At 41.6% G+C, this 27608-nt stretch overlaps 3 protein-coding genes across 6 annotated transcripts; 1 reads left to right on the forward strand and 2 right to left on the reverse strand.

Annotated features, from left to right (window-relative positions):
• The first annotated feature begins 998 nt into the window (after positions 1–998).
• LOC120048359 (Friend leukemia integration 1 transcription factor-like) lies at positions 999–15506 on the forward strand. Of its 4 annotated transcripts, none has more exons than XM_038994269.1 (10): positions 999–1180; positions 8122–8327; positions 8896–9065; positions 10458–10661; positions 10777–10851; positions 13149–13220; positions 13488–13550; positions 13684–13731; positions 14067–14150; positions 14556–15506. In XM_038994269.1, exons 1-10 carry the CDS (start codon positions 1163–1165, stop codon positions 15077–15079), a joined length of 1464 nt encoding a protein of 487 aa, XP_038850197.1. In that variant the 5' UTR covers positions 999–1162; the 3' UTR covers positions 15080–15506. The 4 variants fall into 4 exon arrangements, with proteins under 4 accessions (XP_038850197.1, XP_038850198.1, XP_038850200.1 ...); XM_038994272.1 differs by lacking the exon at positions 999–1180 and adding an exon at positions 1397–1535; XM_038994271.1 differs by lacking the exon at positions 999–1180 and adding an exon at positions 1546–1737.
• A 3494-nt stretch (positions 15507–19000) lies between these two features.
• LOC120047577 (sperm acrosome membrane-associated protein 4-like) lies at positions 19001–20526 on the reverse strand. The gene is made up of 3 exons (XM_038993113.1): positions 20161–20526; positions 19707–19826; positions 19001–19585 (listed from the first exon to the last, which is right to left on the reverse strand). The coding sequence occupies exons 1-3, from the start codon at positions 20210–20212 to the stop codon at positions 19380–19382; spliced, it is 378 nt and encodes a 125-aa protein (XP_038849041.1). The 5' UTR covers positions 20213–20526; the 3' UTR covers positions 19001–19379.
• A 964-nt stretch (positions 20527–21490) lies between these two features.
• On the reverse strand, positions 21491–22140 carry LOC120047578 (coiled-coil domain-containing protein 105-like). The gene is made up of 2 exons (XM_038993114.1): positions 21907–22140; positions 21491–21706 (listed from the first exon to the last, which is right to left on the reverse strand). Exons 1-2 carry the CDS (start codon positions 22039–22041, stop codon positions 21539–21541), a joined length of 303 nt encoding a protein of 100 aa, XP_038849042.1. The 5' UTR covers positions 22042–22140; the 3' UTR covers positions 21491–21538.
• Positions 22141–27608: the final 5468 nt, after the last annotated feature.

Raw genomic sequence — 27608 nt, forward strand, 5'->3', positions numbered from 1 at the left:
ATGCATGCGTTAAAGCCAGATTGAGGCATAACCAATGTGTGATAGCTTTCATGATAACCCCATGGAAATTGATAAAGGCAAATGTTTTCTATGAAAATACAGAACTCACATTTTCTATCGTCTAACTTTGCACGCTATTAAATCATAAAACAATGTATTGTGAATTTGTTTAAAGTCACCTTTTACATTCAACCTCAAGGAAGTGCATTGGGCCTATCATAGTATAGCCATATCTATAGTCTCCATCTATATATAGATCAACTTGCAGACTTAAAAAGTAAAGGCCTTAAAATATGCACTTTCCTACATCGACGATAGATGGTTATTTGTCAGAGAACATTTAGTGATCTGTTTGCTAAGGGGAACATGGTCTTACTGTGTAACCTACTTTGGAAGGCGGTTCTTTTTATCACAGTGTGCAAGTTTGCGGTCAGAGATTTTTTTGACATAAGTTGCAATTTCCGGAGTCATATTTAGAAAAACTACAGGAAGGCTCTACAATGTTCATTACCACTATGGTTATTAAGATGTGGCTATTCAAGTTTAGAATGTTGCAAGCAACAGGCTTTTGAATGACAAACGAATGTATGTATCTCGACAATGTCCAAGAACAAATTAGAAATGGGCCTACATTCAGTTGTAAATGACATGTTGCTTGAAACACACATGATGCAATGTGTTTGTGCATGTCAAAATGCATGATGGCAATAAATATTTATCAAAGCATTGCTGGACGATAACAACACTCGGAGCAAAGCCTACAGAAGCCCAACAGCTCTGCACCTTAATTGCTCTATGTCCAATCATCAGCCTGATCAACTTTTAAGCACAGTCAGATTAGGAAGATTGTCATCGTTGGTTTGTAGGCTAATCAGCAGTTTTCTGTGTGCAATGTTGTAAGAAATTAAAAAGGACTTCGTTTCACCAGTAGGGACCCAGCCCTAATGCGTTGTTAGAGTGACTTCACTTCCCAATTTAGAGTGAGAGAGAGAAAAAAAGCTGCCATCCGGTTATGGACTAAGCAAGAATTGTTGCTGCAATGGTTTGCGCCAAAGGGTAAATGCGCTTGTGTATGGGTTGATGCGATTCAGTCAGGCTATCCAGACTAGTTATAACGTGTTTAAATGACTAAATGAGAATCAACGACTGAGTGACTGCTACAATGGACTGTACGATAAAGGTAGGCGATTGAACTGGTTTTAATGTCGCTTGTGAAAACGATACGCAGCCACCCACTGAGTCGGTTAGCACGTCTGTTTGCTGAGTGAGAGAGGCAAAGCGGTGATGCGAGGTCCCCACTCTTTCCTTCTTGTACAAAATTTCCTCTTCCTTCCCGTTCGTGGTTGTATGTCGGCTCTTTAATAACACAAGTAACCACTACATCTTTACACACCGATAAAAACGAAATGGTGTCCAGCACTGCACGCGTAAAAAGGGGAGCGCAAAACTCGCGATTTGAATTGTTTCATTTAATCAAGTTTTATGCACACGTTCCTGGTTTAAAAGCACATATGCTAGTCTAAAGAAAGTTAAAGGTAATTTAAAGAAGTGATGCACCTGTCACAATTTATGATAAAGACGACGCCTTTGAGGCACATTACACAGCATATAAGCAATCTTGATCAGTACAAGTTTATTGGAGCGCGCTCGCGGCAGGTGTCTTTGCGCCATGGAACGTATTTGGAGTATAAGGCCACTTTCCATAGAGTTGGAGGATCGAAATCCATGAGATGACTGGTATTTCATATTTTACATTTCTTTCAACATTAATCATCATTACCACAACATATGAATAACTGTTAGGATTATTTTATCCAATTAACAAAAGGACTTCAGTAAATTATTATTCTTTAATCGAATTATTAAAATGGAGTAATGTAAAGACGATCTAAAGCTTACCGAAATTGATGAGAATAACTAGGCTATTAGATGTAGCCTAACTGTTATTGGAATAGATAAAATATTGACTTATCGAATTGTTCTGAAACTCATTTTTCTCATGAAGGTGGGGCACAAACGCTGACCAAGACAACAGAACAGCATCAATTACAAATATAACGTATTGAGGTTTCCTTGTTATAGCAATGCTGATTATTATTTTCACATAATAGGGTGAATTTAACCAAACGGTTAACGAATAGTTCGACAAAAATATGTAGAACCGGATTAAATAGCGTGTCCTATAAAACAACAAGGACCTTCAATTTTGAGAAGAAAATGCACTAAAACAACGAATGGATTTTCTGCCAAGGTTATACATCTCACGATCAATTCAGTCTATTTGCAGAACGAAACATATCAATTTAGAGGCTAATAACGAAACGAAATAAACGATTTAACAGGTTTTGAAATTGGTTGAGGAACCATGTTGATTATATTTTGAAGTAGCTAAGGCATTGGAATAAACCACTTACATTAAAATGTTATTAAACTTGATTTAATTGATTAAAATGTATATGTTTTGAACCAACAACTTTAGCCTACTTTCACGCATTGCAGGTGTCCATCCTGTTTCTCGTCCACTGACGTCAAATCACTTCCAGAAACGTATAACGAAATGATCATTACTTTTCTTCATACCCTACAGCTATTACAACATATAGGCCTAACGTACTTGGGCTATTATATGGATAACCTGAGCGGGGGAAAAAATAGGCTACTTCTGGTTACTGAAAATGTATGTTATTACAGTGACATAGAGAGCGTAATTTAGAAGCGCGCGCGCACACACTTTGAAAACTTAAATATGAAGGCCCATCTACTGAAACATGGATATTTACTAAAACATCCAGATAAAGTCAGTTGTTTTTGTCAAAGTTATTTAAAGAATATAGTGGCCTAAACTGCAAACAGGAGCGCTTGTCAGGTGTCGTTATCTGAACTCTGCAGGCTTCCTGTCTTAAACCTCAGACTTTCCGCACACATTTCCGCTCCCTCCACACGAAAAAAGGCAACAGAGCCTTTGCAAAACAGAATCAAGTCACTGGATGTGTCGAGGTACTGCATTGTTTTAGATGTGAATAAATGAACTCTGAATATAGCCAAGACGACCGTGTATCCTTTATTATTGGCAGCTACAGTACATGTTTTATGTTTCTACTGTCTAAAAGCAATGTAAAAAAAAAAAAGCCATGATGTCGCCATATCAAAAGTTGTGAAAACCACATGTTTTTGCATGGTGAAGGAGCAGCTGCTGCAGGCCTTTGCAAAATCAGCTCGATTCAACCTCTACTTCTGCTTTCTTGGCCTCTACACCATATTGAGGACAGAGTTGGTCACATGTTACATGGATCACCGTAGTGAATTAGTGATCAACTGCATGCAATAAGGAAAACAAACAGTTTCTTGATATATGGCTCTGGTTTCAATAGGCAGATTTTTATTCATTTCAATTGTGATAAACAATAGCATTATTAACTTTTTTTTAGATGTACACTTTTTATCCATTGACTTTTTAATAATAGACGATTGAATATTTAGCGGAGTCAATCTTCTTGTTTGCAATGAGCGTTCCCCTTCGTAGACAAACTCTGCAATTTGAGGCCTCTGTAGAAAGGCACCATCAGCACAGACCAAAGCTAAAATAAATTCACAACATACAGTTGAAGGCGGAAGTTTACATGCACCTTAGCCAAATACATTTAAACTCAGTTTTTCACAATTCCTGACATTTAATCCAAGTAAAAAAACATTGTTTTAGGTCAGTTAGGATCACCACTTTATTTTAAGAATGGGAAATGTCAGAATAATAGTAGAGAGAATGATTTATTTCAGCTTTTATTTCTTTCATCACATTCCCAGTGGGTCAGACGTTTAAATGCTTCCAAATACTAATTGAGTGTATTGACTTTAAATTGTTTAACTTTGGTCAAACGTTTCGGATAGCCTTCCACAAGCTTCCCACAATAAGTTAGATGAATTTTGTCCCTTTCCTCCTGACAGAGCTGGTGTAAAGGAGTCAGGTTTGTAGGCCTCCTTGCTCGCACGCACTTTTTCAGTTCTGCCCACAAATCTTCTATGGGATTGAGGTCAGAGCTTTGTAATGGCCACTTCAATACCTTGACTTTGTTGTCCTTAAGCCATTTTGCCACAACTTTGGAAGTATGCTTGGAGTCATTGTCCATTTGGAAGACCCATTTGCGACCAAGCTTTAACTTCCTGAATGATGTCTTGAGATGTTGCTTCAATATATCCACATCATTTTCTTTCCTCATGATGCCATCTATTTTGTGAAGTGCACCAGATCCTCCTGCAGCAAAGCACCCCCACAACATGATGCTGCCACCCCCGTGCTTCACGGTTGGGATGGTGTTCTTCGGCTTGCAAACCTCGCCCTTTTCCCTCCAAACATAACGATGGTCATTATGGCCAAACAGTTCTAATTTTGTTTCATCGTACCAGAGGACATTTCTCCAAAAAGTACGATATTTGTCCCCATGTGCAGTTGCAAACCGTAGTCTGTCTTTTTAAAGACGGTTTTGGAGCAGTGGCTTCTTCCTTGCTGAGCAGCCTTTCAGGTTAAGTCGATATAGGACACGTTTTACTGTGGATATAGATACTTTTGTACCTGTTTCCTCCAGTATCTTCACAAGGTCCTTTGCTGTTGTTCTGGGATTGATTTGCACTTTTCGCACCAAAGTGCATTCATCTCTAGGAGACAGAACGCATCTCCTTCCCGAGCGGTATGACGGCTGCGTGGTCCCATGGTGTTTATACTTGTGTACTATTGTTTGTACAGATGAACATGGTACCTTCAGGCATTTGGAAATTGCACCCAAGGATGAACCAGACTTGTGGAGATTTACACATTTTTTTCTGGGGTCTTGGCTGATTTCTTTTGATTTTCCCATGATGTCAAGCAAAGAGGCACTGAGTTTGAAGGTAGGCCTTGAAATACATCCACAGGTACACCTCCAATTGACTCAAATGATGTCAATTAGCCTATCAGAAGCTTCTAAATCCATGACATTTTTCTGGAATTTTCCATGCTGTTTAAAGGCACAGTCAACTTAGTACATGTAAACGTATGACCCACTGGAATTGTGATACAGTGAATTATAAGTGAAATAATCTGTCTGTAAACAATTGTTGGAAAAATTACTTGTGTCATGCGAAAGTAGATGTCCTAACCGACTTGCCAAAACTATAGTTTGTTAACAAGAAATGTGTGGAGTGGTTGAAAAATGAGTTTTAATGACTCCAACCTAAGTGTATTTAAACTTCCAACTTCAACTGTATAGCCAACAGGCTTGAACATAGTGCACATTCCTTCACTATTAATTTAATTCATCATAACTTTAAAATATTAAACTCTCACCATTGTTGGAAAAATTACTTGTGTCATGTGTAACCGATGTGAAATGGCTATCTAGTTAGCGGTGGTGCGCGCTAGTAGACTTTCAATCGGTGACGTCACTTGCTCTGAGACCTTGAAGTAGTGGTTCCCCTTGCCCTGCAAGGGCCGCGGCTTTTGTGGAGCGATGGGTAACGATGCGTCGTGGGTGTCAGTTATTGATGTGTGCAGAGGGTCCCTTATTCGCGCCCGGGTCGGGGCGAGGGGATGGACTAAAGTTAAACTGTTACACATGCACAAAGTAGAAGCCCTAACCGACTTGCCAAAATTATAGTTTGTTAACAAGAAATTTGTGGAGTGGTTGAAAAACGAGTTAATGACTCCAACCTAAGTGTATGTAAACTTCCGACTTCAACTGTAAATCAACTTCAGCAACGATATGGAACAAAAGTTAATCCAACCATGATAGTTAGGCATATAGACTGCAAAGCATTTGGTTTGGACGAGTAATCAGTCTCCCTTGTGAATCAAGGATATATCTAGGAACTAAGAGAGAGCAGGTGGGAAGCAGGTGTTGGACAAGTAAATGTTTGTTTGCTTTTGCACTGTGTTTGAGTTCCAGTAGAGGTTATTAAGCTAGAGCTCTGTTGTGAATGCGAGGATGTTTCACAACAGTTGGTAGTACATGGTTGTGGTACAAGTTGGTGAACTGTGTGAGCACCACCCTTTGCGGCTGATTCATAAGATGATTATCTGATGTGCTGCTAACCATCAACCATTAAGCAGCTGAACCTGAGACAACAGACTTCTAACTTACAGTCCTACATGTTCTTCCTGTGTATGGTTTAGTTGGCTTTTCTATTTTGTTGAACCTTTTTCTAGTATTAGCCTTAGGTGGGCCTAGTACATTCAGCACAAACCTTTCAATAGATAAAAATGGCCTAAGTGTGATAATGCACAAATATGCTGAAAATAAAGATTTGAATTTTGACAGCAGAACTGACAGGAAATTGATCATGTGCGTTTGTACTGTGTATGCTTGAACTTTGACAGCAGAACTGACAGGACTTTAAAATGTGCGTTTGTACTGTGTATGCTATGGGTGTGTGCAGACAAAATTGTTTTCAAAACTATTTTGTGTTCCTCAGCAACAGGGCCTAGCTTCTACGAAACTCATTGAACAGGAAGTCAGTTGTGGCATTGGCGGTCAGGCCACATTCGGTATATTTGTGTCAGTTTGCAAGTTATAGAGGGAGAGGGAGGGGGGGGCGAGAGAGAAAGAGCAGGTGTATGAGCTTGTGGCTGTGAATGCACAAACACACCATTGAAACAATGAATGAACTTAATGAAAGATAAGAAGTTCAACAATTGATCAATTCACTCCAATGCATAACATTACAATATGAGAATGGCGCTCATGACCCTTTCCATGAATCGTTGCTGCTCAGCCTCAACCTCTTCCCAGCTCAGCCCTTAGTTTCACTTCTGCTGTCAGGGCCTCTGCACAACATGAGAGGAGGAGGGAGACAGACAGGGAGAAGAAAGAGAGTCGAAGAGAGAGCGAGAGGAAAGAGACAGAAAGAGAGGAGAGAGAGTGGGTAACGGTCAGGGAGGAAAGTGTGGTTGACCTGTGATGTGTTGTTCTTCTACCACTGAAAACAAACTTATCACGTGTGCTAACATTTCAGTATATGTACTGAAATAATATTATGTCTGTTTGATATATTAATGTCATTTATTTCAGCTACAATGTTGCTATAGCTAACAGTCCTGTCACTGTTAGTCTGAAGAAGGAAATGCCACTAAATGTGTACCATGCATAAAACACTTTACAATGCTCAGGTAACACAATGGAAGAGCGGGACTTTGAACTTCAATCAAGGCTGTGTATTCTTGCTGTCCGACGTACCCAATCCTCCCCTACCTTCATCAACCCTAGGTTGTTTTCCAGCTTTAAATGAGACACATCTTTACACTGTGGCCCCCCCTCTGTTTCCTTTCCCTTGGCCTGTGCCAAAAGGTTTCTCTGCACATGGGGGCCAGATTTCCTGTGGGCCACCGAAAAAGCCCGGCACTGACGTACGAGCCGCAAAGACAATAGTGAAGTCCTCTAAACACACACGCACTTACTCCCACTTAGACCTACACATATATACTTACCCACACAAAGACTCAAAAACAAGGCCTATCCTTACCCACTGTATAGACACAACACGCCCTCGCAGACACACACACAAACACACACACACAGAGACACACACAGACACACACACTCACACAGAAGAGTGCCATCTTGAGGAATGGTTTGGAGTTTGGGGGCCTTTGTCAGCGTTAAACAGGAAGCAGCACAAAGAAAGCGTCTCAAATCTTGATCTGACTCCACCATGCTCCCTCCCATCACCCCAATCCCAACGAATTAAAACTGTGACAAAGATCACAGAAGCTCTCATTTCTCCAAACGTCGATGCCAGTGTACAGCAAGTAACTGCAATCAACATTATGGTACAGCTAAATTGATCAAATAAAGACAGTGATTTATAAGCTTCATGCCCCAATCTCCTATTTTCCATGTAATGTTCCTCAAGTCACCAATCACAAATTCTAAAGACATGTGGACTATGACAAAGTTAGAAACAGGAATGAATAAATCCTTCATCAATAGAACAAGACTCATTAGGGTGTGGAATCTCATCATGCGTGTTCCATTCAACGTAGTGTGGAAAAACCTCACAGAGGTGTGGGCAGTTTCCTGGCTACCATCATTACATGACTAGTTGTGGCTCATACTTACCGTAACCGCTGACTCCACTGTTTGTCCGTGCCGGCAGGAAGCACTGTCCGTGGTGAGCGAGGACCAGTCCATTTTCGAGTCGCCCTTCCCTGCCGCCACGACCATGCACATGAAGGGCGAGATGACGTCACCGGGAAGCTTCAGCCAGGCCTCCGAAGAGAGCCAAGAACCCACCGAGCCGGAGTGGGCCGGGCCGGGACCACAGAACCCTGGGAAGAGAGGAGATCACATCAACGGAACCAGGTGAAGGAGGGCGCATCAGTATTAGCAGTCTTTGAGAGAAGTTATACCACTTAACCCTAACCCTAACCCTAACCCTAACCCTAACCCTAACCCTAACCCTAACCACATTCCCAATTATTTAGTGTTATATTTACCACAATCCCACTTATTTAGTGTTATATTTACCACATTCTCACTTATTTAGTGTTATATTTACCACATTCCCACTTATTTAGTGTTATATTTACCACATAGTGTTGTATTTACCACATTCCCAATTATTTAGTGTTATATTTACCACATTCTCACTTATTTAGTGTTATATTTACCACATTCCCACTTATTTAGTGTTATATTTACCACATTCTCACTTATTTAGTGTTGTATTTACCACATTCCCACTTATTTAGTGTTATATTTACCACATTCTCACTCATTTAGTGTTGTATTTTTCACATTCACACTTATTTAGTGTTATATTTTTTACATTCAAGAGAGTTGACCATCACCATAATAAATACTGCAACAGGATCACACAAAATCATACGAGAATATTACTCATCTCCCTACTCTCTCCCTCTCTCGACAGTCGTGAGTCCCCTGTGGACTGCAGTGTGACCAAACGCTCCCGACACATGAGCAGCAACGATGATGGTCAGCTGGCCTACCAGGCCTCATACCCCGAGCCCCGCTCCAGCCCCCAGACCGCCACCCCGCCCAACAGCGCCACAGAGGAGAAGAGAGTCATAGTGCCCGCAGGTGAGGTGCCAACACACTCAGCGGCGGGGTGACCAGATCCTATGGCACACAAGGATCTGCAAAGAAAATAGCCTGGGATGGTGTTCCCATCATATTGCCATCACCTGTTAAATGATCTTCCATCATTTGTGAGTTAGCCATTAAGAGCAGATTTTAGGAACTGGGAAGGGAGCACATTTTTGGAATGGAATCCAGCCAATGAGTCATTGTTGGGAGATTCCACCTAAGATGACATTCCAAACATTAGACATCATTAGGTGTATTACATCTTTACAATTAATAGACAAGACTACAAGGTTTGATTCTTAGCCTGAGTCACACAGGCCAAGTTATTCTAGTGGCCATGATAATACACGGATATTACATCACAGCTGTGTTAAACAAGGACAATGAAGACCCTAGGGCTGGGCCCCCCCCCCCCCCCCCAATTTCTGAGCACAAAAACATTTATAACAGTATTTTTTATTTTTGGACATAAAAAATTGTAAAAACACCAGCAAATCAGCTACAAGTTATTTACATTTTGGAAATCTGTTAAAAAGTATTCCCACACATAATATAAAGATAAGTGATCATATAAAAATGTAAGCAAGGTTTTTTAATCAAATATATCTGTTTGGGCATCTTGCGGTCAAATGATTTGTAATTATGTTCCAGCCCCCTGACCATCCTCTCAAGAAAAAAAAAGTTGATGATCTAGTTGATGATCCCTGCCCTAGGGCAGTGGTTCCCATACTCTGGGTCAGGACCCACTTCTGGGACACCGGATAAAAACACTTTCAGTGTAAACTTAAACGACTAAAACCAAATAGAAAGTATGTAGAAAATATAAAGGACCTACTTATTTTTCAATAGCAGCCTATAATCTTTGAAAATTAACAATCAACTGAATAAAAGCTAGACAATCAGCCCCCATTGATTTTGTAATGTTTGAGCATAAGAACACAGCAAAAGCCATGTAAAAATGTAATGTAGGAGATTAGCTTTGAAACTGCAACATTTTCTCTCCGCTGCTAAGATAATATGTTTTACTTATTATTTGGTTTGTGTCTGTTTTTTTTCACTGCTCACCCCTTTTGGTGGGTCGCGACTCAAAAGACACCTCAATTGGTGGGTCACAAAGCAAAACAGTTTGGGAACCCCTGCCCTAGGGTACAGACAGAGGCTAGGCATCTCCATACTACTGTCTGATATTTTGGGGTATTCATGACGTCCATACGTAATCTTTGGGTTCTTACTGTACATTTAAAAATACATTTAGTTTCATTTGAGGAGAAGAAAACAAAAGAGTAACTTCTCAACTTTATGAGATGCTGCATCTGTGTGAGTTACAACAACCTCCTGTTACCCCGACTTACCAATCTCTCTTCCTTCTCTTCCTCCTGGTCCCAGACCCTGAGGTGTGGACCCAGGACCATGTGCGCCAGTGGCTGGACTGGGCCATCAAGGAGTACAGCCTGGAGGAGGTGGACATCATGCACTTCCACACACTGGAGGGCAAGGCCCTCTGCAAGATGACCAAGGAGGATATGATGCGCCTCACGTCCGCCTACAACACAGACATCCTGCTCGGCCACCTCAATTACCTCCGGCAGAGTAAGGGTTACGGCCTGGGACTCATAGAAAGTTTTAATTTTACTATTTTTATACTACATGAGGACATAACTGATCTATGTATCCATTTTGTAACCTTCTTTGAATCTCTTTTTAGGCAGCCCTACTTTCTCCTACCCCACAACTCCAACCAACAACACACAGCAACAACCCAGACTACAGGTTAAATCAGGTAAGACAATTAACTTCACAACTCATTACCAAGAACATAGTGACTTAGTGCAAAATCCTTAAACTGCATGCATAAAGAACCTGGAGCTAGCAAGCATTGAGATAAACTGCCTTAAAATGAGAAGGGGAGTAAAATGGAGGGGTTTGTGGCAGGAATCATCTATTCAAACCTCTCTCAGAGGCAGATCAAATACTTCACTCATTTAATGGATTCAAAATGAAGTGTTGAGTTGCCATTTCAGATTACATAGTTTAGAGTGCTTTAACGTTTCTTGGCGGAGCGTTTCCCTGAGTTGATGACTCTATTACGAGTCCACGACTCAACAGTCAGTTTCAGACAGGAAACAGCTGCACCGGCAGAGGAAAATGGGGGAGTATGGGCCCCACTTTGGGACACAATTGACAATCTAATGGCAGCAGAGGTGGCCCGGACAAAAGGACACTCACCCCAAGGAATACTGGACCATCTTCAGCTCTCCTTTGTCTGTTTTCTTCTGGCTGCTTCAAATCACTCTTTTTGAGTCTCCATTTATGGGCTTCCTTCCATAGCATGTAAAAAAAATATGGACGAAGCCATCGATGACAATACCCCATTGTTTCCTATGGGAATGCTCAGTGGCGCATTTGATGATCAGGAAGTATCATTTCAGTGTCACCATCTTGCTACATGGAGGAGTTTTTGGAAACATTACATGTGCAGTTCGAGCTACTCTGGGAAGTGACCATGCATCCCACTGCTGGCTTGCTTCTGAAGCTAAGCAGGGTTGGTCCTGGTCAGTCCCTGGATGGGAGACCAGATGCTGCTGGAAGTGGTGTTGGAGGGCCAGTAGGAGGCACTCTTTCCTCTGGTCTTAAAAAATATACCAATTCTCCAGGGCAGTGATTGGGGACATTTCCCAGTGTAGGGTGCTGTCTTTTGGATGAGACATTAAAATGGGTGTCCTGACTCTCTGTGGTCACTAAAGATCCCATGGCACTTATTGTAAGAGTAGGGGTGTTAACCCCGGTGTTCTGGCTAAATTCCCAATCTGGCCTTCATACCATCATCCCCAGCTTACAATTGGCTCATTCATCCCCCTCCTCTCCCATGTAACTATTCCCCAGGTTGTTGCTGAAAATGAGAATGTGTTCTCAGTCAATTTACCTGGTAAAATAAAAAATAAATGTTGCAGGCTAGCTCTGTGTTGACCCCTCTCATGTAGTATGTCAAGTTGAAGGCCCTCTGGGGTACTGCAGGCTAACATTAGCAACTAAATGATCCTTATAACTTTGTCTGTCGAAGTAATCGGACATGCATCTGGTGAAATAGAAGCAATTATTGAGACCATGATTGTGTTTGTGAAAAAATGCAGGGTAAATCCATTTTAATTCAATCACTTTTTGACAGCCCCCCTTTTGATTTGAATGAAACATTCCATACACATTTGCACATTGTTTAAGTGCCCAGAAAGTTACTTTTTGGACCCAAATGCAAAAACATTCAAGAGATAAAGGTGCTCGAAGTTGATCTATTTTGCATACCCCACCATACCATGAGACAGCCATGTCTTAATCAATGGAACAGATAAACGGTTGAGATTGCTCTAATTTAAAAGCTTACAAATTGTGTTGTCAAACTATTTTATACTTTCTTGAAAATAAAAATGTAATTTAACCTTAAACATAAATTATCAAAAAATGCTGAAGCTCCAATTTGTTTCATGTTGAAATATAGGTCCATTCCATTTCTACGATTGAAATGACACCCACCCTGTATTAAAGAGCATGTTATGTCTCAACCAATGGCAGGCACAACACAAAAACCTAAGATGATATAAAGTAGGGTCTAAGCTACAAAATATGCATATATGAAGAAAATAACAGTTTGCGCATTTTTAGATAATTAACGTTAAAGGTAAAAAAAAGTCCATCATTATTTTTAAAACATTTTTTATGTTTTATAATTTATTTGAAAACAGTTTGAAAAACCTTTTTATAAGCTTTTGACTGATATCATACTCAACTGTTTATCCTTTCCAGTGATGAAGACATGGATGTCTCATGGTGGAGTATGCAAAATGGGTCAACTTTGAGCACCTTTATCTCCTAAATGTTTTGGCATTCAGGTCCAAAAAGACACTTTCTGACTACTTCTTCCATGTACAAAAATGTTATGGAAAGTTTTGTTTAAATCAAAAAAGAAGCTGTCAAAAAGTGATGGATTTACCCTGCCACCCTGTCTGTTCTCTATGCTTAAAAGCCCTCTCTGAACTTTCTTCCTGTGGATGCCTCCTCTCACCCTCCGTTCTTTTTGAGCAGAGAACAGTTATGAGGAGATAGGCAGAAGGAACAGCTGGCCATCGAACCCAATGCCACCTCCAGTACCCAAAGGTATAATAACCAACATCACATCTCATTCTCAGTGCTTTACATTTATTGTGTGCACTAAGGCAGATTCATACTAATAGTTGTATCAAGATATTAGTTCTAGAAATTATTACTACAGTGTTTCACAGTGGAGAGAAAAAATTCATTAAGTCAAGCATTTTGTAGTTCAAGATGGAATAATACTGATAGAGCAAACTAAGAGTAAACAGAGAAACTTTGTTGACATGTTTGCATTATGCTGATAAATACATCATGTTGTTTATGATTTAGGTTCTCCCATGGAGCACCAACACAGCACCAGAGTCACAGAGCCTCCACCGAGAAGTGTGCAAGGTGTGCATCTGTACTGCTTTCTCGTTTCCTGATCCTAGTTTGTTGAAACACTGGTATAACCTTTGTATCATAGTCAAGCCAACAATGTCTTAATAAAACAATCAAACTTTTCAAACCCTTAATTTCCTTGCAGACCCATACCAAGCATTAGGTCCCATCAGCAGTCGTCTAGCCAACCCAGGTGAGAGCATATCCCATAATGCACCATGTTAAACTGGTGAACCAAAAAGGTGGTGACAAATGTGGCCTTTACACTGTCTGCTTTGGTGTCATGAACTGTAACACTCCAAAAGAGATTGAATAGGAGAAAAGAGGAGGGCCAAGGTATTCCTTAAAAAGAGGACAATTAATGGTCATACATTCCCTGTCTGGGATGGCACATTGACAAAAATCTCCACCTAGATGAAAGCATTATACATTCGCCCTCAGCAAAACTAGGCTGAAACATTTGAATTATTGTCTCCCGTTGACCAGAATGACCCTGTTTGACAGAATTAATTCTGTATCTCCTCACAGAAGGGCAGGCCCTCCACTCCAAGAACCGAACAAGCAAACACAGTTCATACAGGCTGCCTGACCCCAGCGCTCACAGGCCTGTGGGTAGGTTTCTGCCTGGTCCACCCACGTTCTATCTCTCTCCATGACACACAGTGAAAAAGGTCACATTTGCAGGAGTAGTTCAAACTTACAGGATTAATTGACACAAACAAAAATGACAATGATTCACAGTGATAATTCTTCCGGTGTTCTGTGCAGTGTAAATCGCATAAAGAATGAAATGGAAATCAATACATAATAGTAGATAAGTATATTCAAGCAAAAAACATCTTAAAAATCTATACAAATACAGAAAAATTCAAATGTGTATATGGATAAAACTACACTAATCTACAAACAATCCTACTCTTAAGAGAAGCATTTCAGAAACAGATCTTGCTCGCTTTAACAGAACCCAGCCCTTTGATGCATCCATTCCCCTCACCCCTGTCCCGTTTCTCTTCCAAGGCTCTGGACAGATCCAGCTGTGGCAGTTCCTGCTGGAGCTGCTGTCGGACAGCAACAACTCCAGCATCATAACCTGGGAGGGCACCAACGGCGAGTTCAAGATGACCGACCCGGACGAGGTGGCCAAGCGTTGGGGCGAGCGCAAGAGCAAGCCCAACATGAACTACGACAAGCTGAGCCGCGCCCTTCGCTACTATTACGACAAGAACATCATGACCAAGGTGCACGGCAAGCGCTACGCCTACAAGTTTGACTTCCAGGGCATCTCACAGGCCCACCAGAGCCACGGCGGAGAGGGGGGCATTGTTAAGTATCAGACTGAGGTATCTTATGCCCAGCCCTACCACAGCCACCAGCCAAAAATGAACTTCATGAACACACATGCCGCCCCTATGCCCGTGTCCCCTGGGAACTTTTTCGGGCCGTCTACAACTTACTGGAACTCAACAACCAGCCCAATGTATCCGGGGTCTCCCATGCCAAGGCACCCGGGGACTCACTCCCACCTGAGCTCATACTATTGAGGCCTGGGTGTCTTGCACTAGACTGGATGGGCTGGCAGAGCTTTCTGAAACAGACTGATATCCAAGATACCATCCACAATGTATCTGGTCTTTAATGTCTAAATTACATTGTAACGCTATGCAAGTTTTTTAATTTCTCAATTATGGAGGTTGAGAATGTTCATTTCCTGTGATTCAGTGTTTTGAAAACCAAGTTTTTCAATTATGTAAGTATTTTGTTTAATATGTAATTGAGGTCATTGAAGGATTTAAGGGGAAAGTCATTGTGTGAGAAGTGGTAAAACTGTTATGAGGTCTTTATCTCAATTACTATATTCATTAAATCTAACATTTGTAAAAGTATAATTGTACAGAATGTTTCATACAATTGTAGCAATAAAACATGTACCCCTGTAGTAATGCTAATAAAAGGAACTTGTATATTTGAGTTGGTCTCCTCTCTTTTCTTCAAACCATTGATCATTTTAACCGACAAAAATATTAACAAGATGGTGTATCAGAATTTGTTTTATTTTTTTATTGCCAAGATGAATTATCGACATGAATATCAGGCAGTGACCACAGTTGCTGTCTATTTGTCCACACCAAAGAACTCCGCGAATGTTCTGTGTGGTTCAGAGACCTGCTCCACTTCCACGACAGCAAATCCCTTCACAGGTCTCTCTTTAAGTCTCTCCACCTGCCTCACACCTAACTGCCCCTCCACCACAGTCTCGGGCTGTGAGGTTGTCGTCACCTCCTGGGTCAGAGCAGGCTTTGTGTTGTATTCAACTGACCACAACTTGCTGGTGACCATCTTGGTGGTGGCTAGAGTACACAGAGCGAGTTAGATGCTAAACTTCCTCACCGACAGACTGAATAAATGGATACTCATTGATGGCGATAGGCTAAGCTTTGTGCATAAATGTTTGAAAATGGCTTTCCAAATAAAAATGATTAATATCATAATGAGGCCATCTTTACAAGTGTAAAAAAGTACTCTTGACCAAAACAACTTCACAAAACCAACAGTAAATAAACGCAAAGATACACTTGTACGCATGGTACTCAACAGAGGGGACAGCAGAGCTACATGTGGACTCAACAAGAGCAGACTGAAGAAGCTCCATACAGCTCCTTCCATCTGATAGGACCAGACCAAGATGTGTCAGAGCAACATGAGTCTTTTTTCTATTATTCATGGTTTTCTATCATCTTTTGCAGGGCCTATATGGATAAAGTATCAGACAGCTTCAGTATTATCAGGGCTTACCCTCCTGCTGCGGAATCGTAAGTGCAGGCCTTGGCAGTTGAAGAGGGGACAGACCTCCCTACAGACATAGCACAGTGCATGTAGAGCTGCTGTGGCTGAAGAGGAGAGGCTCAGGCTGATTCAAAAATGTGGTACAGTTTGCATACTTATGTACATACTACTTCCAATGCAATGTAGAGTCAGCAGACCTCAGTAAATCAATTGCACAGACAAGGGAAAGGAAAATATATTCAAGCTGAGTAGTTATGCTTGATGAAGGTCATTTATTGCATAGGAAATCTCAAGATGGCATAGCACTCAAGTTCAACTACTGGTCAGTTAACTATGGTTACTGTTGCATATTATGAATGGAGCGCATCTTCAGTATGTGCATCCTTAACATACCTGCCCTGCTGTCATTCCCTGAAACAGAAAAGCATCCATGGTAAACCTCACAACATTCCTTTTAGATGGGATGAATCTGGAGCCACTGTCGTTTCTGCTCTCAACTATGCACCTGAGCAGAAAATAGATTACCGTTAAATCCAAGAAGTTCCTTAAAAAGGGTCAATCTGCAATTGCTACATTCATTTTTGGACTTACAAAATGTACCCATTGATTCTTGAAGAACATAACTTCTAAATGCTGCATGAGCCTAGTTCAACTGTCGTACAACATCAGAACCCAAAACTATCATTTGGATATCATAGATGGTCAGCACTTGCATCTATTGCTCGGTCTATTCATTTGAGAGTGGTTCCATTTCTCCAGCCCCATCCCTCAGATTTAGGCCAAAACATGAGCTGGGATTTGTTTTGTTATTGTTTCAGCTACAGATTGCCTCTTTAAAAGCAAAGTACTGTGCAAATGATACTGATAGAAGTGATCTGTAGACATACTGTATGTCTACATTACTCAAAATTGTCAATGACAGTAAAGTGAGGCGTAGAGGAGTGTGACTGCTTAATGGTCACATTACACGAGAGGAAATAGAGACGTCCATCTTTAGACATGGAAGGCGCTTCAGCCTGAAAGTACATGGACTTTCCCATAGAGTACACATCGGATTGGGCAAGTCTCTCCCATTGAGCTAAGGGAGAGAGAATGAGTAGTCCGATCTTTCAATTACCTGAGGGCTCATTTAAGTATTCTATAACATGAGGACTATACTCATTTAATGTAGATCAATGACTCATCTATACCCTACCATTACGTGCAGTGAGCATGGAACGGGTTCTGTTCTTTATTGGTTTGGAGACCTTGTGTACCATGTTCAGCATGTAGCCTATTTTGTAGGAGTAATGATATCTGGAAAGAACTAAGCAAATCTAAATAGCCATGGACTATAAATCAACGTTTAAATGTTGTGCCAACCTGAATCATTTATGTACTTCTTGTGTATGCAATGATAACTCCTCCAGTGACATGAACTCAAGGTAAACATTAATCCATCATAAAATAGTGTAAATACTGTAGGTCACCTGTTGAAGTGACAGACAACTCGCAAGGTGAATGGTGCAGCACGCCTGATAGGCCCTTCGGAGGGTCATATCGAAGTTATGTTGGAGTAGACCACACGATTATTTACTAGCGGTTTTATTGACGATAAATATGCCTATGTCAATATCAACAAGAAGGTATTTCTGAGAAATGTAGGCCTATGAATGTTGACAAACACACTCACTGGAAAACCTTCTCGGCCTTGTGGGAGATAGCGCTCGGGGTCGTATTCGAAGAGGGAATATTTTGTAGATGTATTGGCTTGGCATGTTCCGAGCGTCAGTTGCAACGTTAAACCCCCTGAGCCTAAAATGTTTTGTTTTTTTACCTGCACGAACATCTTGTTGATGTTACAAAGTGTTATCATTTCGCGGGCTTGACTTTTTGGACCAGATATCTATTGTGTTGGGTACACCGGGGTCAGTATTTTCCTGACTTTATCCGGTAATTGTTCGTGTCCAGTTCCATGGACTGGAGAGAAATTTTCCATGTCTACAAGCGGCACCCTTGAGTTCAGGAACACACGTCGTTCGAGGGAAGATGGTGAATCTTCGGCGAGTAATACCTTCACAAAAGGTTTTATAAATGACTTGCGTTCATTTGAGCCTCCCTCTGCTCTTAGACAATGCAAAAGGCCAAGTTGAAAATATAAAACATCTATATTCCTGTACCAAAATGATACAATAACTCGAGCAAAATCAGGCCCTGCGTCAATTAATCCCCATAGGTATGCCGCGTTCAAATACTAGTCGGAACTGGGAAGCTTGGAAATTTCCGACTTGCAGATTCGTTGACAACCAGTTGACAATTCGAATATTTCCGAGTTTCCTAGTTCCAACTAGAGTGTGAACGTGGCAGTATGTGCCTGAATCAAAAACACCTGTTGGAGACCTAGTCGACTATTGGTGCGCACAACGCTCGTGCCACCGAGGCCATTTGAACTGCAGGAAAAGTATTAGATCAATTGGATTCAAATATTATAATATATGAGTATGCCTACCTATAAGTTTTGATAGGCTAGACAAAAATTGTCAGAGCCTATAAAAATTAAGATATACCCAAATATAGAAAATACAAATAGACAATTATAGATGATATCCAGACAATGTATTATCCATAGAGTGGATGCTTTATACGTTGTTAGCTCTCATTTTCAACTTTGATAACAGATAAATGTGGGATATTGTTAATTCTATGCCTATATGTAAAATAAAGTGTTAGGCACATTATTTTACATTACTTGAGCAAAACCATGTGCGTGCTTTGCTCATCTCTAGAAAATGGTCAGTTCAATGGAAATGATCTCCTCTGTCCATATTTCATGTACAGAAAGCACACATTTACTGTGTTAAACACCTGGGCCACGTTCAGCAGAATACAACGTTTTGGAACGAACAGATAGAAATATGGTATGTACATTATAACAAACATGCCTCCAACAATTACAACAAGGAATCATGTTCATCACATTTATATCTGAAAGGTTTCGACCAACGCTAGGCATCTGAATGTGGTCATGTTTTCCTTATGAATTTAGCAACAGTAGCATTATCTTTAAAGGTGGGTAAATCACAGTGAGAGAGTGAATGAGAGGAGAGAGAGAGCAGAGCCAGTCCAGTAGAGGGCAGAGGGGGCTGCAGCTCCATTACACAGGTGGGTAGAACAGCATTCATTGGTAAAGGTGAAGTTGAGGCCCATTGCGTACTTCTCACCAGTCAGGCCACACAGGGCGGAGAGGACACAGCTCTTCTCGTAGAGCGTCACACTGAACTCTCCTGTAGATTAAAGGTGTTTATGACCGAGTTAGCGTTACATTAATGGTGTTATTTGTACACACTCAATCACAAACATGCGGGCACACACACACACAATGTATGTAACTTAAGGAGCTCTCACCGCGCTTCCCCACAGCTTTGCTGGACAGACATAGCTGACCTGGAGGACACTTCTGAGGGAACTTGATACAGTCCAGTGGGGAGATGGCAGGGAAGACACAGGTGAAGCAAAACAGAGGAACTGAAAGAGAAAGATATTGATTACGCTAAGAACAAAGTAAAACTAAAGTTTGGCACAGGGACTGAAGGATAGTAGAGATTTTTAATAGGTAATATTGCCAGTGAACATTTTCAGAGGAAGAAGCTGAAGTCTTATGATGGACAGTTGAGGGAAATGGGTGGGAGGGGCTTAAACAATGCTGTTAATGTAATAATGCACAAGTCAATGTACAAAGCTAAACACCAATTAAGCAATTAGCTTCTCCCATAAACACACATGCACGCACACACAAACACAGTATATGATACATTGCAATATAAGCATTCCATTTCTAACTCCTTTCTCTTCCACTTACCCACAGATGGTACCAGACACAGTAAAAGCAGATGGCACAGAAGCTGCGACATCACTTGTTTTTTTGTCTCTCTCCAAACAAAGACAATATCCTGTATTCCCTTTGATTTGACTGCTTTCCCAGCTCCTCACGACCTTTCTGTCTTCTCGTTATCTAGTTAGTCTAGATAAATGATCATCTAAAAAAACAATTACTTGTTGCAACCTTCTCTTATCCAGTAAAATGTGTTGATATAGTTCTTTCTGGAGATGCGTCTGTACAAACTTATGGTATTATGCCAGTACCCTTAGTCTTCTCTCTCTTCATGCATCGTCTGCACAGATCTGAAGATAGCCTCTCGTTTTCCTTGATACTACCTTAAGTATCTCCAAACATCTCCCCACCCCAAAACATCTGATTCAATTAGGACATTAGCCGCCCAGTGATAAGACTGAAGTCACTCCTTCGCCATGGCTGATTGTAAAGTTTGCACTGGAATCTGCATAAATACTAAAGTAGAAACAAACTATTTGAGTATTCAGTTAAATAGTGTGTATTGCAAGGAAGATACACAAATATATTGCTGGTATCTACAGTACTGCTTTGCCGTGTATAGAGGGCCTTTATACAGTGATTCTGTAACCACTCAATAAAGAAGAGGCTTATTGAATCATCCCTTATTTCTTAATGACACACATGAAGTTTAGAGGGAGGACTGTCAAGTGACTTGCAGTCTTATGACTCGGACTGAAGAGGAGGGGGCGATGGAGACTGGACTTTATAACAGTATACATTTATTCACAGGTGAAGTTGAACATAAACAGTACACTGTTTGTGATTCTAATGCAGTCTATGCTGAACATATTCAATTCGCATTATAGATGCCAAGCTGTACAAAATGGCAGTATGACAAGGAGATCAAGTACAGGCCAATGAAACCCATGCACATTTCTGCTCTAAGGGACTCCCATACAATAAGCAATGGGGCTGAGTTTGCAGAGAAATACTGTTTATGTTTACTTCAAGTACACGTTAATGGTGTAATGCAGAAATGTGGTTAATTGAGAGTTGGGATGCTACACATGACTAGGTTAAACATACCTTCCTAATCATCTTGTTTAAATGGTCCCTTTTCAGCACATTGGTCCCTCTTTCACTTCATATCCAGGATAAAACACACACATGCCGTTTGTATACAACTATAGATAGGGGCTATTCTCTTTCCTTGATTCCTCTCCTCATCTACTTCTCAAAATGCATTGGAGGAGAAGATCAGAGGGGAGGAACCTTATATCTTTCTTCCCTCTGATCTTCTCCTCCAATGCATTTTTGAGAAGGAACCAAGGGAGAGAGGAAACATTGAAGAAAGATGAATTGAGTCATGCACTACATAATGAGTTTAGTACAATCCCTGTTGGAGGAAAGTGCGCAGCCTGAACACAGCAGAGTCCACCTGCTCTGCGGCCCTCTTGCCGTGCAGGTTGTCCACCAGCTGCAGACATGTGCCCTGCAGCCTGGAGAGCTCCTCTTTAGAGGACAGCAGGCAGCGTCTCAACACAGAACTACCCTGAGAGAAAAACACAAGACTCAGAGGGCTGAATTCTAACATGAGAACAAGCACTTAACTCAACAATGCATAAATCATGCATTGATGTCAATGGAAGACTTGCACAGAAATTTGAGTCTACTACAGTAAAATGGCCAAGTACATAATATAAGAGAAAGAGTGTCAATCATGTTCGGTTTTAGAGGAAGACCGTTAGTTACCTGTATGAGATGAGCAGCCTCAGGTGACTGGGTCCCAGGGTGTCTGTGGTAAACGTTTACTATAGGCCTGTTCAGTTTCTCTCTGGAAAGTATATCCCCACTGTACTCAGGGCCCTGGAAAACACATGACAACATAATAAGTTAGGGGTGGAGTAGTGAAGTCACCCACTACAACATTATTACACCAATATTAGTGGCTCTTTCTTTACCAAATAAGCACAGATACAGACACCATCTCCAATGCACACTCTTATCCATGACAAAGCCTACAGATGGTTCCACTCACATACTGACCAGTGCTCTGTCATGGCTGTGACGAATGCAGTTCAGCTGCCTCTGTTAGCGGAAAGTGGCCAGCCTGGAGGCTGCGGACATAATTGTGAGATTTTGCTGTGCGAGAGAATGAGAGTTTTACTATTTTGACTTTTAAATGTTAAATACTATCGTATGTCCCATGCTGCACCTTCAGAGTGACTGTCTCAGCTATTTTTTTCACCAGAGCTTCATTGACAGTACCGTGGGCAGCTTTTTGCCTGGTGATGGCATTGCCAATCATCTGCCTGATGTTCTCTCGTATCAGCTGTGATTGGTTCACAGCCAGAGTGGTAGACTCCAGAACCTACTTACATTCTGAGAGAAGGGAAAGATGTGGGTAATTCATAATTTTACAGACCTGTTTCAGCTGATATTTGCCTAGTATCCGCTAAGAGTGTATAGTAGAAATGGGCAATTTGTGGGACTAACTAGCAAATGGTAAGCCTACAGCTGCTGGTTTAAATAAATCCCAAATAAATAAATTAATGGCTATTATGTAACTACACTGTCACCATGTATTGTTTAAGACAAAAACTAGGTGAATCACTGACAAAAGAAAGTGTAACCACAATAGGCACTATATGGGACAAGGTGACGTCAATGCAGTGCCGTAAACTGTGTTACATTAGTACAGTATGCTATTGACATAGCACCTGGAGTGAAGGGGCCAATAGGCTCTGGTAGTTTTATGAGGCCTTGGGAGGGAGTTCCCTGTCTCCCTGCAGAGAGAGATAGAGCCAGAGTGAGTGTGTGGTAGAAGCTCCAGAACACACCCTCTCTCACTGGCACAGTCCAACAGCTGCCTACTGCACTGACCCAGGGTCTATACATGGCAAGAGAGAGAGAGAAATAAGGGCTTCTTTTACAGGTATATCAATAGCAAATCAAGGGATATCTTGACAACTTTCGTGAATAGGCATTAGCATAACTCTAGGCACCTGTATCCATTGAAAACCATGAAAAGAGAGAATGCAACCAATCACATTTATTTTATAAAGCCCTGCGTACATTAGCATTTGTCATAGGCTTTTACAGTAACCCGGCCTCTAGCAGTTAGATGTCATCACCTGTAGTTGTGCTAGTGTGCTCCTCAGAGTGCTCTCCAGCTCCTGTTTCAGCTCAGTGCGTTCTCTCTTTTCACACTCCAGCAAATGGTCTGCTCCGTCTCTGCCCTGGAAACAGAGAACAATCATATGTGTTTTTTTTCTAATAGCCATACATTAGATTAGAATACATATAGGCCTAATGTAGTCCAGCAAAGCAGTACTGGGCAGAATAACTTGGGGTCAGGTGGAAATATGAAATGAACTCATATAAATTCAGTTGTGACACACGCAAACACACACTGAACTCACAGTCTCAGTAGTAGCTGGTATTATGGTCCTTCCCTCCACTCTCTTCTTGTTGATCAGCATTTCACACCTCAGGCTCCTCAGCATCCTCTCCAAGAGCCCTCTCTCCCTCTCCAGTTTAATGCATTCCTGTGCCACCTGGCCAGCTTGTCTACGTATCTCGCCCTCCACTTCGCATGTACTCCCCTGCTACCCCAACACTGGCCTCTGCACACTGCTCTCGGAAGCAAGGAGGGGGAAACGGGACCACAAATGTGGTGGTGGTAGCATATGGGAACTAAACATGACATGAGAGAGAATGACATTGAAGTCTACAGATATACATTGTTGTAACTAAATTTCATTTCTGTGATTGCATTATTTTGCAAAACAGCAAATACCGCCAACATACATTTTATTTAGGCTAAAGCATTTACAGTTGAAGTCGGAAGTTTACATACACCTTAGCCAAATACATCCGGGCTAGACAATCTGGACCCTTTCTTTCTAAAATTATCTGCCGAAATTGTTGCAACCCCTATTACTAGACTGTTCAATCTCTCTTTCGTGTCGTCTGAGATTCCCAAAGATTGGAAAGCAGCTGCGGTCATCCCCCTCTTCAAAGGGGGGGACACTCTTGACCCAAACTGCCACAGACCTATATCTATCCTACCCTGCCTTTCTAAGGTCTTCGAAAGCCAAGTTAACAAACAGATCACAGACCATTTCGAATCCCACCATACCTTCTCCGCTATGCAATCTGGTTTCAGAGCTGGTCATGGGTGCACCTCAGCCACGCTCAAGGTTCTAAACGATGTCTTAACCGCCATCGATAAGAAACAATACTGTGCAGCCGTATTCATTGACCTGGCCAAGGCTTTCGACTCTCAATCACCACAACCTCATCGGCAGACTCAACAGCCTTGGTTTCTCAAATGATTGCCCTGCCTGGTTCACCAACTACTTCTCTGACAGAGTTCAGTGTGTCAAATCTGAGGGCCTGTTGTCCGGGCCTCTGGCAGTCTCTATGGGGGTGCCACAGGGTTCAATTCTTGGGCCGAGTCTCTTCTCTGTATATATCAATGATGTCGCTCTTGCTGCTGGTGAGTCTCTGATCCACCTCTACGCAGACGACACCATTCTGTATACTTCTGGCCCTTCTTTGGACACTGTGTTAACAACCCTCCAGACGAGCTTCAATGCCATACATCTCTCCTTCCGTGGCCTCCAACTGCTCTTAAATACAAGTAAAACTAAATGCATGCTCTTCAACCGATCGTTGCCTGCACCTGCCCGCCCGTCCAGCATCACTACTCTGGACGGTTCTGACTTAGAATATGTGGACAACTATAAATACCTAGGTGTCTGGTTAGACTGTAAACTCTCCTTCCAGACTCACATAAAACATCTCCAATCCAAAGTTAAATCTAGAATAGTCTTCTTATTTCGCAACAAAGCATCCTTCACTCATGCTGCCAAACATACCCTCGTAAAACTGACCATCTTACCGATCCTCGACTTTGGCGATGTCATTTACAAAATAGCCTCCAACACCCTACTCAATAAATTGGATGCAGTCTATCACAGTGCCATCCGTTTTGTCACCAAAGCCCCATATACTACCCACCACTGCGACCTGTACGGTCTCGTTGGCTGGCCCTCGCTTCATACTCGTCGCCAAACCCACTGGCCCCAGGTCATCTACAAGACCCTGCTAGGTAAAGTCCCGCCTTATCTCTGCTCACCATCGCTGGTCACTTATCTCTGCTCGCTGGTCACCATGCACCCACCAGTAGCATGCGTTCCAGCAGGTATATCTCACTTGTCACCCCCAAAGCCAATTCCTCCTTTGGCCACCTCTCCTTCCAGTTCTCTGCTGCCAATGACTGGAACGAACTACAAAAATCTCTGAAACTGGAAACACTTATCTCCCTCACTAGCTTTAAACACCAGCTGTCAGAGCAGCTCACAGATCACTGCACCTGTACATAGCCCATCTATAAATAGCCCAAACAACTACCTTTTCCCCTACTGTATTTATTTATTTATTTTGCTCCTTTGCACCCCAGTATTTCTATTTCTACTTTGCACACTCATCTACTGTCAAATCTACCATTCCAGTGTTTTAATTGCTATATTGTATTTACTTCGCCACCATGGCCAATTTATTGCCTTTTACCTCCCTTATCTCACCTCATTTGCTCACATTGTATACAGACTTATTTTTCTACTGTGTTATTGACTGTATGTTTGTTTTACTCCATGTGTAACTCTGTGTTGTTATATGTGTCGAACTGCTTTGCTTTATCTTGGCCAGGTCGCAGTTGTAAATGAGAACTTGTTCTCAACTTGCCTACCTGGTTAAATAAAGGTGAAATTAATTAATTAATTAAAAAAACATTTCAACTCAGTTTTTCACAATTCCTGACATTTAATCCTAGTAAAACTTCCCTGTCTTAGGTCAGTTAGGATCACCACTTTATTTTAAGAATGTGAAATGTCATAATAATAGTAGAGAGAATGATTTATTTCAGCTTTTATTTATTTCATAACATTCCCAGTGGGTCAGAAGTTTACATACACTCAATTAGTATTTGGTAGCACTGCCTTTAAATTGTTTAACTTTGGTCAAATGTTTCGGGTAGCCTTCCACAAGCTTCCCAAAATTATTTGGATGAATTTTGGCCCATTCCTCCTGACGGAGCTGGTGTAAAGGAGTCAGGTTTGTAGGCCTCCTTGCTCGCATACGCTTTTTCAGTTCTGCCCACAAATGTTCTATGGAATTGAGGTCAGAACTTTGTGATGGCCTCTCCAATACCTTGACTTTGTTGTCCTTAAGCCATTTTGCCACAACTTTGGAAGTATGCTTGGTGTCATTGTCCATTTGGAAGACCCATTTGCGACCAAGCTTTAACTTCCTGACTGATGTCTTGAGATGTTGCTTTAATATATCCACATAATTTTCCTTCTGCATGATGCCATCTATTTTGTGAAGTACACCAGTCCCTCCTGCAGCAAAGCACTCCTACAACATGATGCTGCCACCCCCGTGCTTCACAGTTAGGATGGTGTTCTTCAGCTTGCAAGCATCCCACTTCGTTGGAGGTTCCGGACTGTGGCCCGTCGTAGGAGGTTCCCGGACTGTGAAACGTTGCCGGAAGCTCTGGACTGGGAACTGTTGTCGGAAGCTCTGGACTGGGAACTGTCGCCGGAAGCTCTGGACTGGGAACTGTCGCCGGAAGCTCTGGACTGGGAACTGTCGCCGGAAGCTCCAAACATAACGATGGTCATTATGGATAAACAGTTCTATTTTTGTTACATCAGAACAGATGACATTTCTCCAAAAAGTACAATCTTTGTCCCCATGTGCAGTTTCAGACCGTAGTCTGGCTTTTTTATGGCGGTTTTGGAGCAGTGGCTTCTTCCGTGCTGAGCGGCCTTTCAAGTTAAGTCGATATAGGACTCATTTTACTGTGGATATAGACTCTTTTGTACCTGTTTCCTCCAGCATCTTCACAAAGTAATTTGCTGTTGTTCTGGGATTGATTTGCACTTTTCACACCAAAGTACGTTCTCCTTCCTGAGCGGTATGACGGCTGCGTGGTCCCATGGTGTTTATATTTGCGTACTATAGTTTGTACAGATGAACGTGGTACCTTCAGGCGTTTGGAAATTGCTCCCAAGGATAAACCAGACCTGTGGAGGTCTACAATTATTTTTCTGAGGTCTTGGCTGATTTCTTTAGATTTTCCCATGATGTCAAGCAAAGAGGCACTGAGTTTGAAGGTAGGCCTTGAAATACATCCACAGGTACACCTCCAATTGACTCAAATGATGTCAATTAGCCTATCAGAAGCTTCTAAAGCTATGGCATAATTTTCTGGAATTTTCCAAGCTGTTTAAAGGCACAGTCAACTTAGTTCATGTAAACTTCTGACCCACTGGAATTGTGATACAGTGAATTATAAGTGAAATAATCTGTCTGTAAACAACTGTTGGAAAAATTACTTGTGTCATGCACAAAGTAGATGTCCTAACCGACTTGCCAAAACTATA

The sequence above is a fragment of the Salvelinus namaycush genome, chromosome 5 (assembly GCF_016432855.1).
Source record: "Salvelinus namaycush isolate Seneca chromosome 5, SaNama_1.0, whole genome shotgun sequence".
In the NCBI taxonomy this organism is placed as follows: Eukaryota; Metazoa; Chordata; class Actinopteri; order Salmoniformes; family Salmonidae; genus Salvelinus; species Salvelinus namaycush.

Coding starts and splice junctions, on each gene's coding strand:
- LOC120048359 (XM_038994269.1), top strand. Junction 13,221..13,487: donor GCCACCTCCAGTACCCAAAG/GTATAATAACCA, acceptor TTTATGATTTAG/GTTCTCCCATGGAGCACCAA. Junction 14,151..14,555: donor CAGCGCTCACAGGCCTGTGG/GTAGGTTTCTGC, acceptor TTCTCTTCCAAG/GCTCTGGACAGATCCAGCTG.
- LOC120047577 (XM_038993113.1), bottom strand. CDS start 20,212: ATGTCGCAGCTTCTGTGCCATCTGCTTTTACTGTGTCTGGTACCATCT. Junction 19,827..20,160: donor GTGTCTGGTACCATCTGTGG/GTAAGTGGAAGA, acceptor TTTCTCTTTCAG/TTCCTCTGTTTTGCTTCACC. Junction 19,586..19,706: donor CAAAGCTGTGGGGAAGCGCG/GTGAGAGCTCCT, acceptor TTTAATCTACAG/GAGAGTTCAGTGTGACGCTC.
- LOC120047578 (XM_038993114.1), bottom strand. CDS start 22,041: ATGTTGTCATGTGTTTTCCAGGGCCCTGAGTACAGTGGGGATATACTT. Junction 21,707..21,906: donor AGGCTGCTCATCTCATACAG/GTAACTAACGGT, acceptor TTTTTCTCTCAG/GGTAGTTCTGTGTTGAGACG.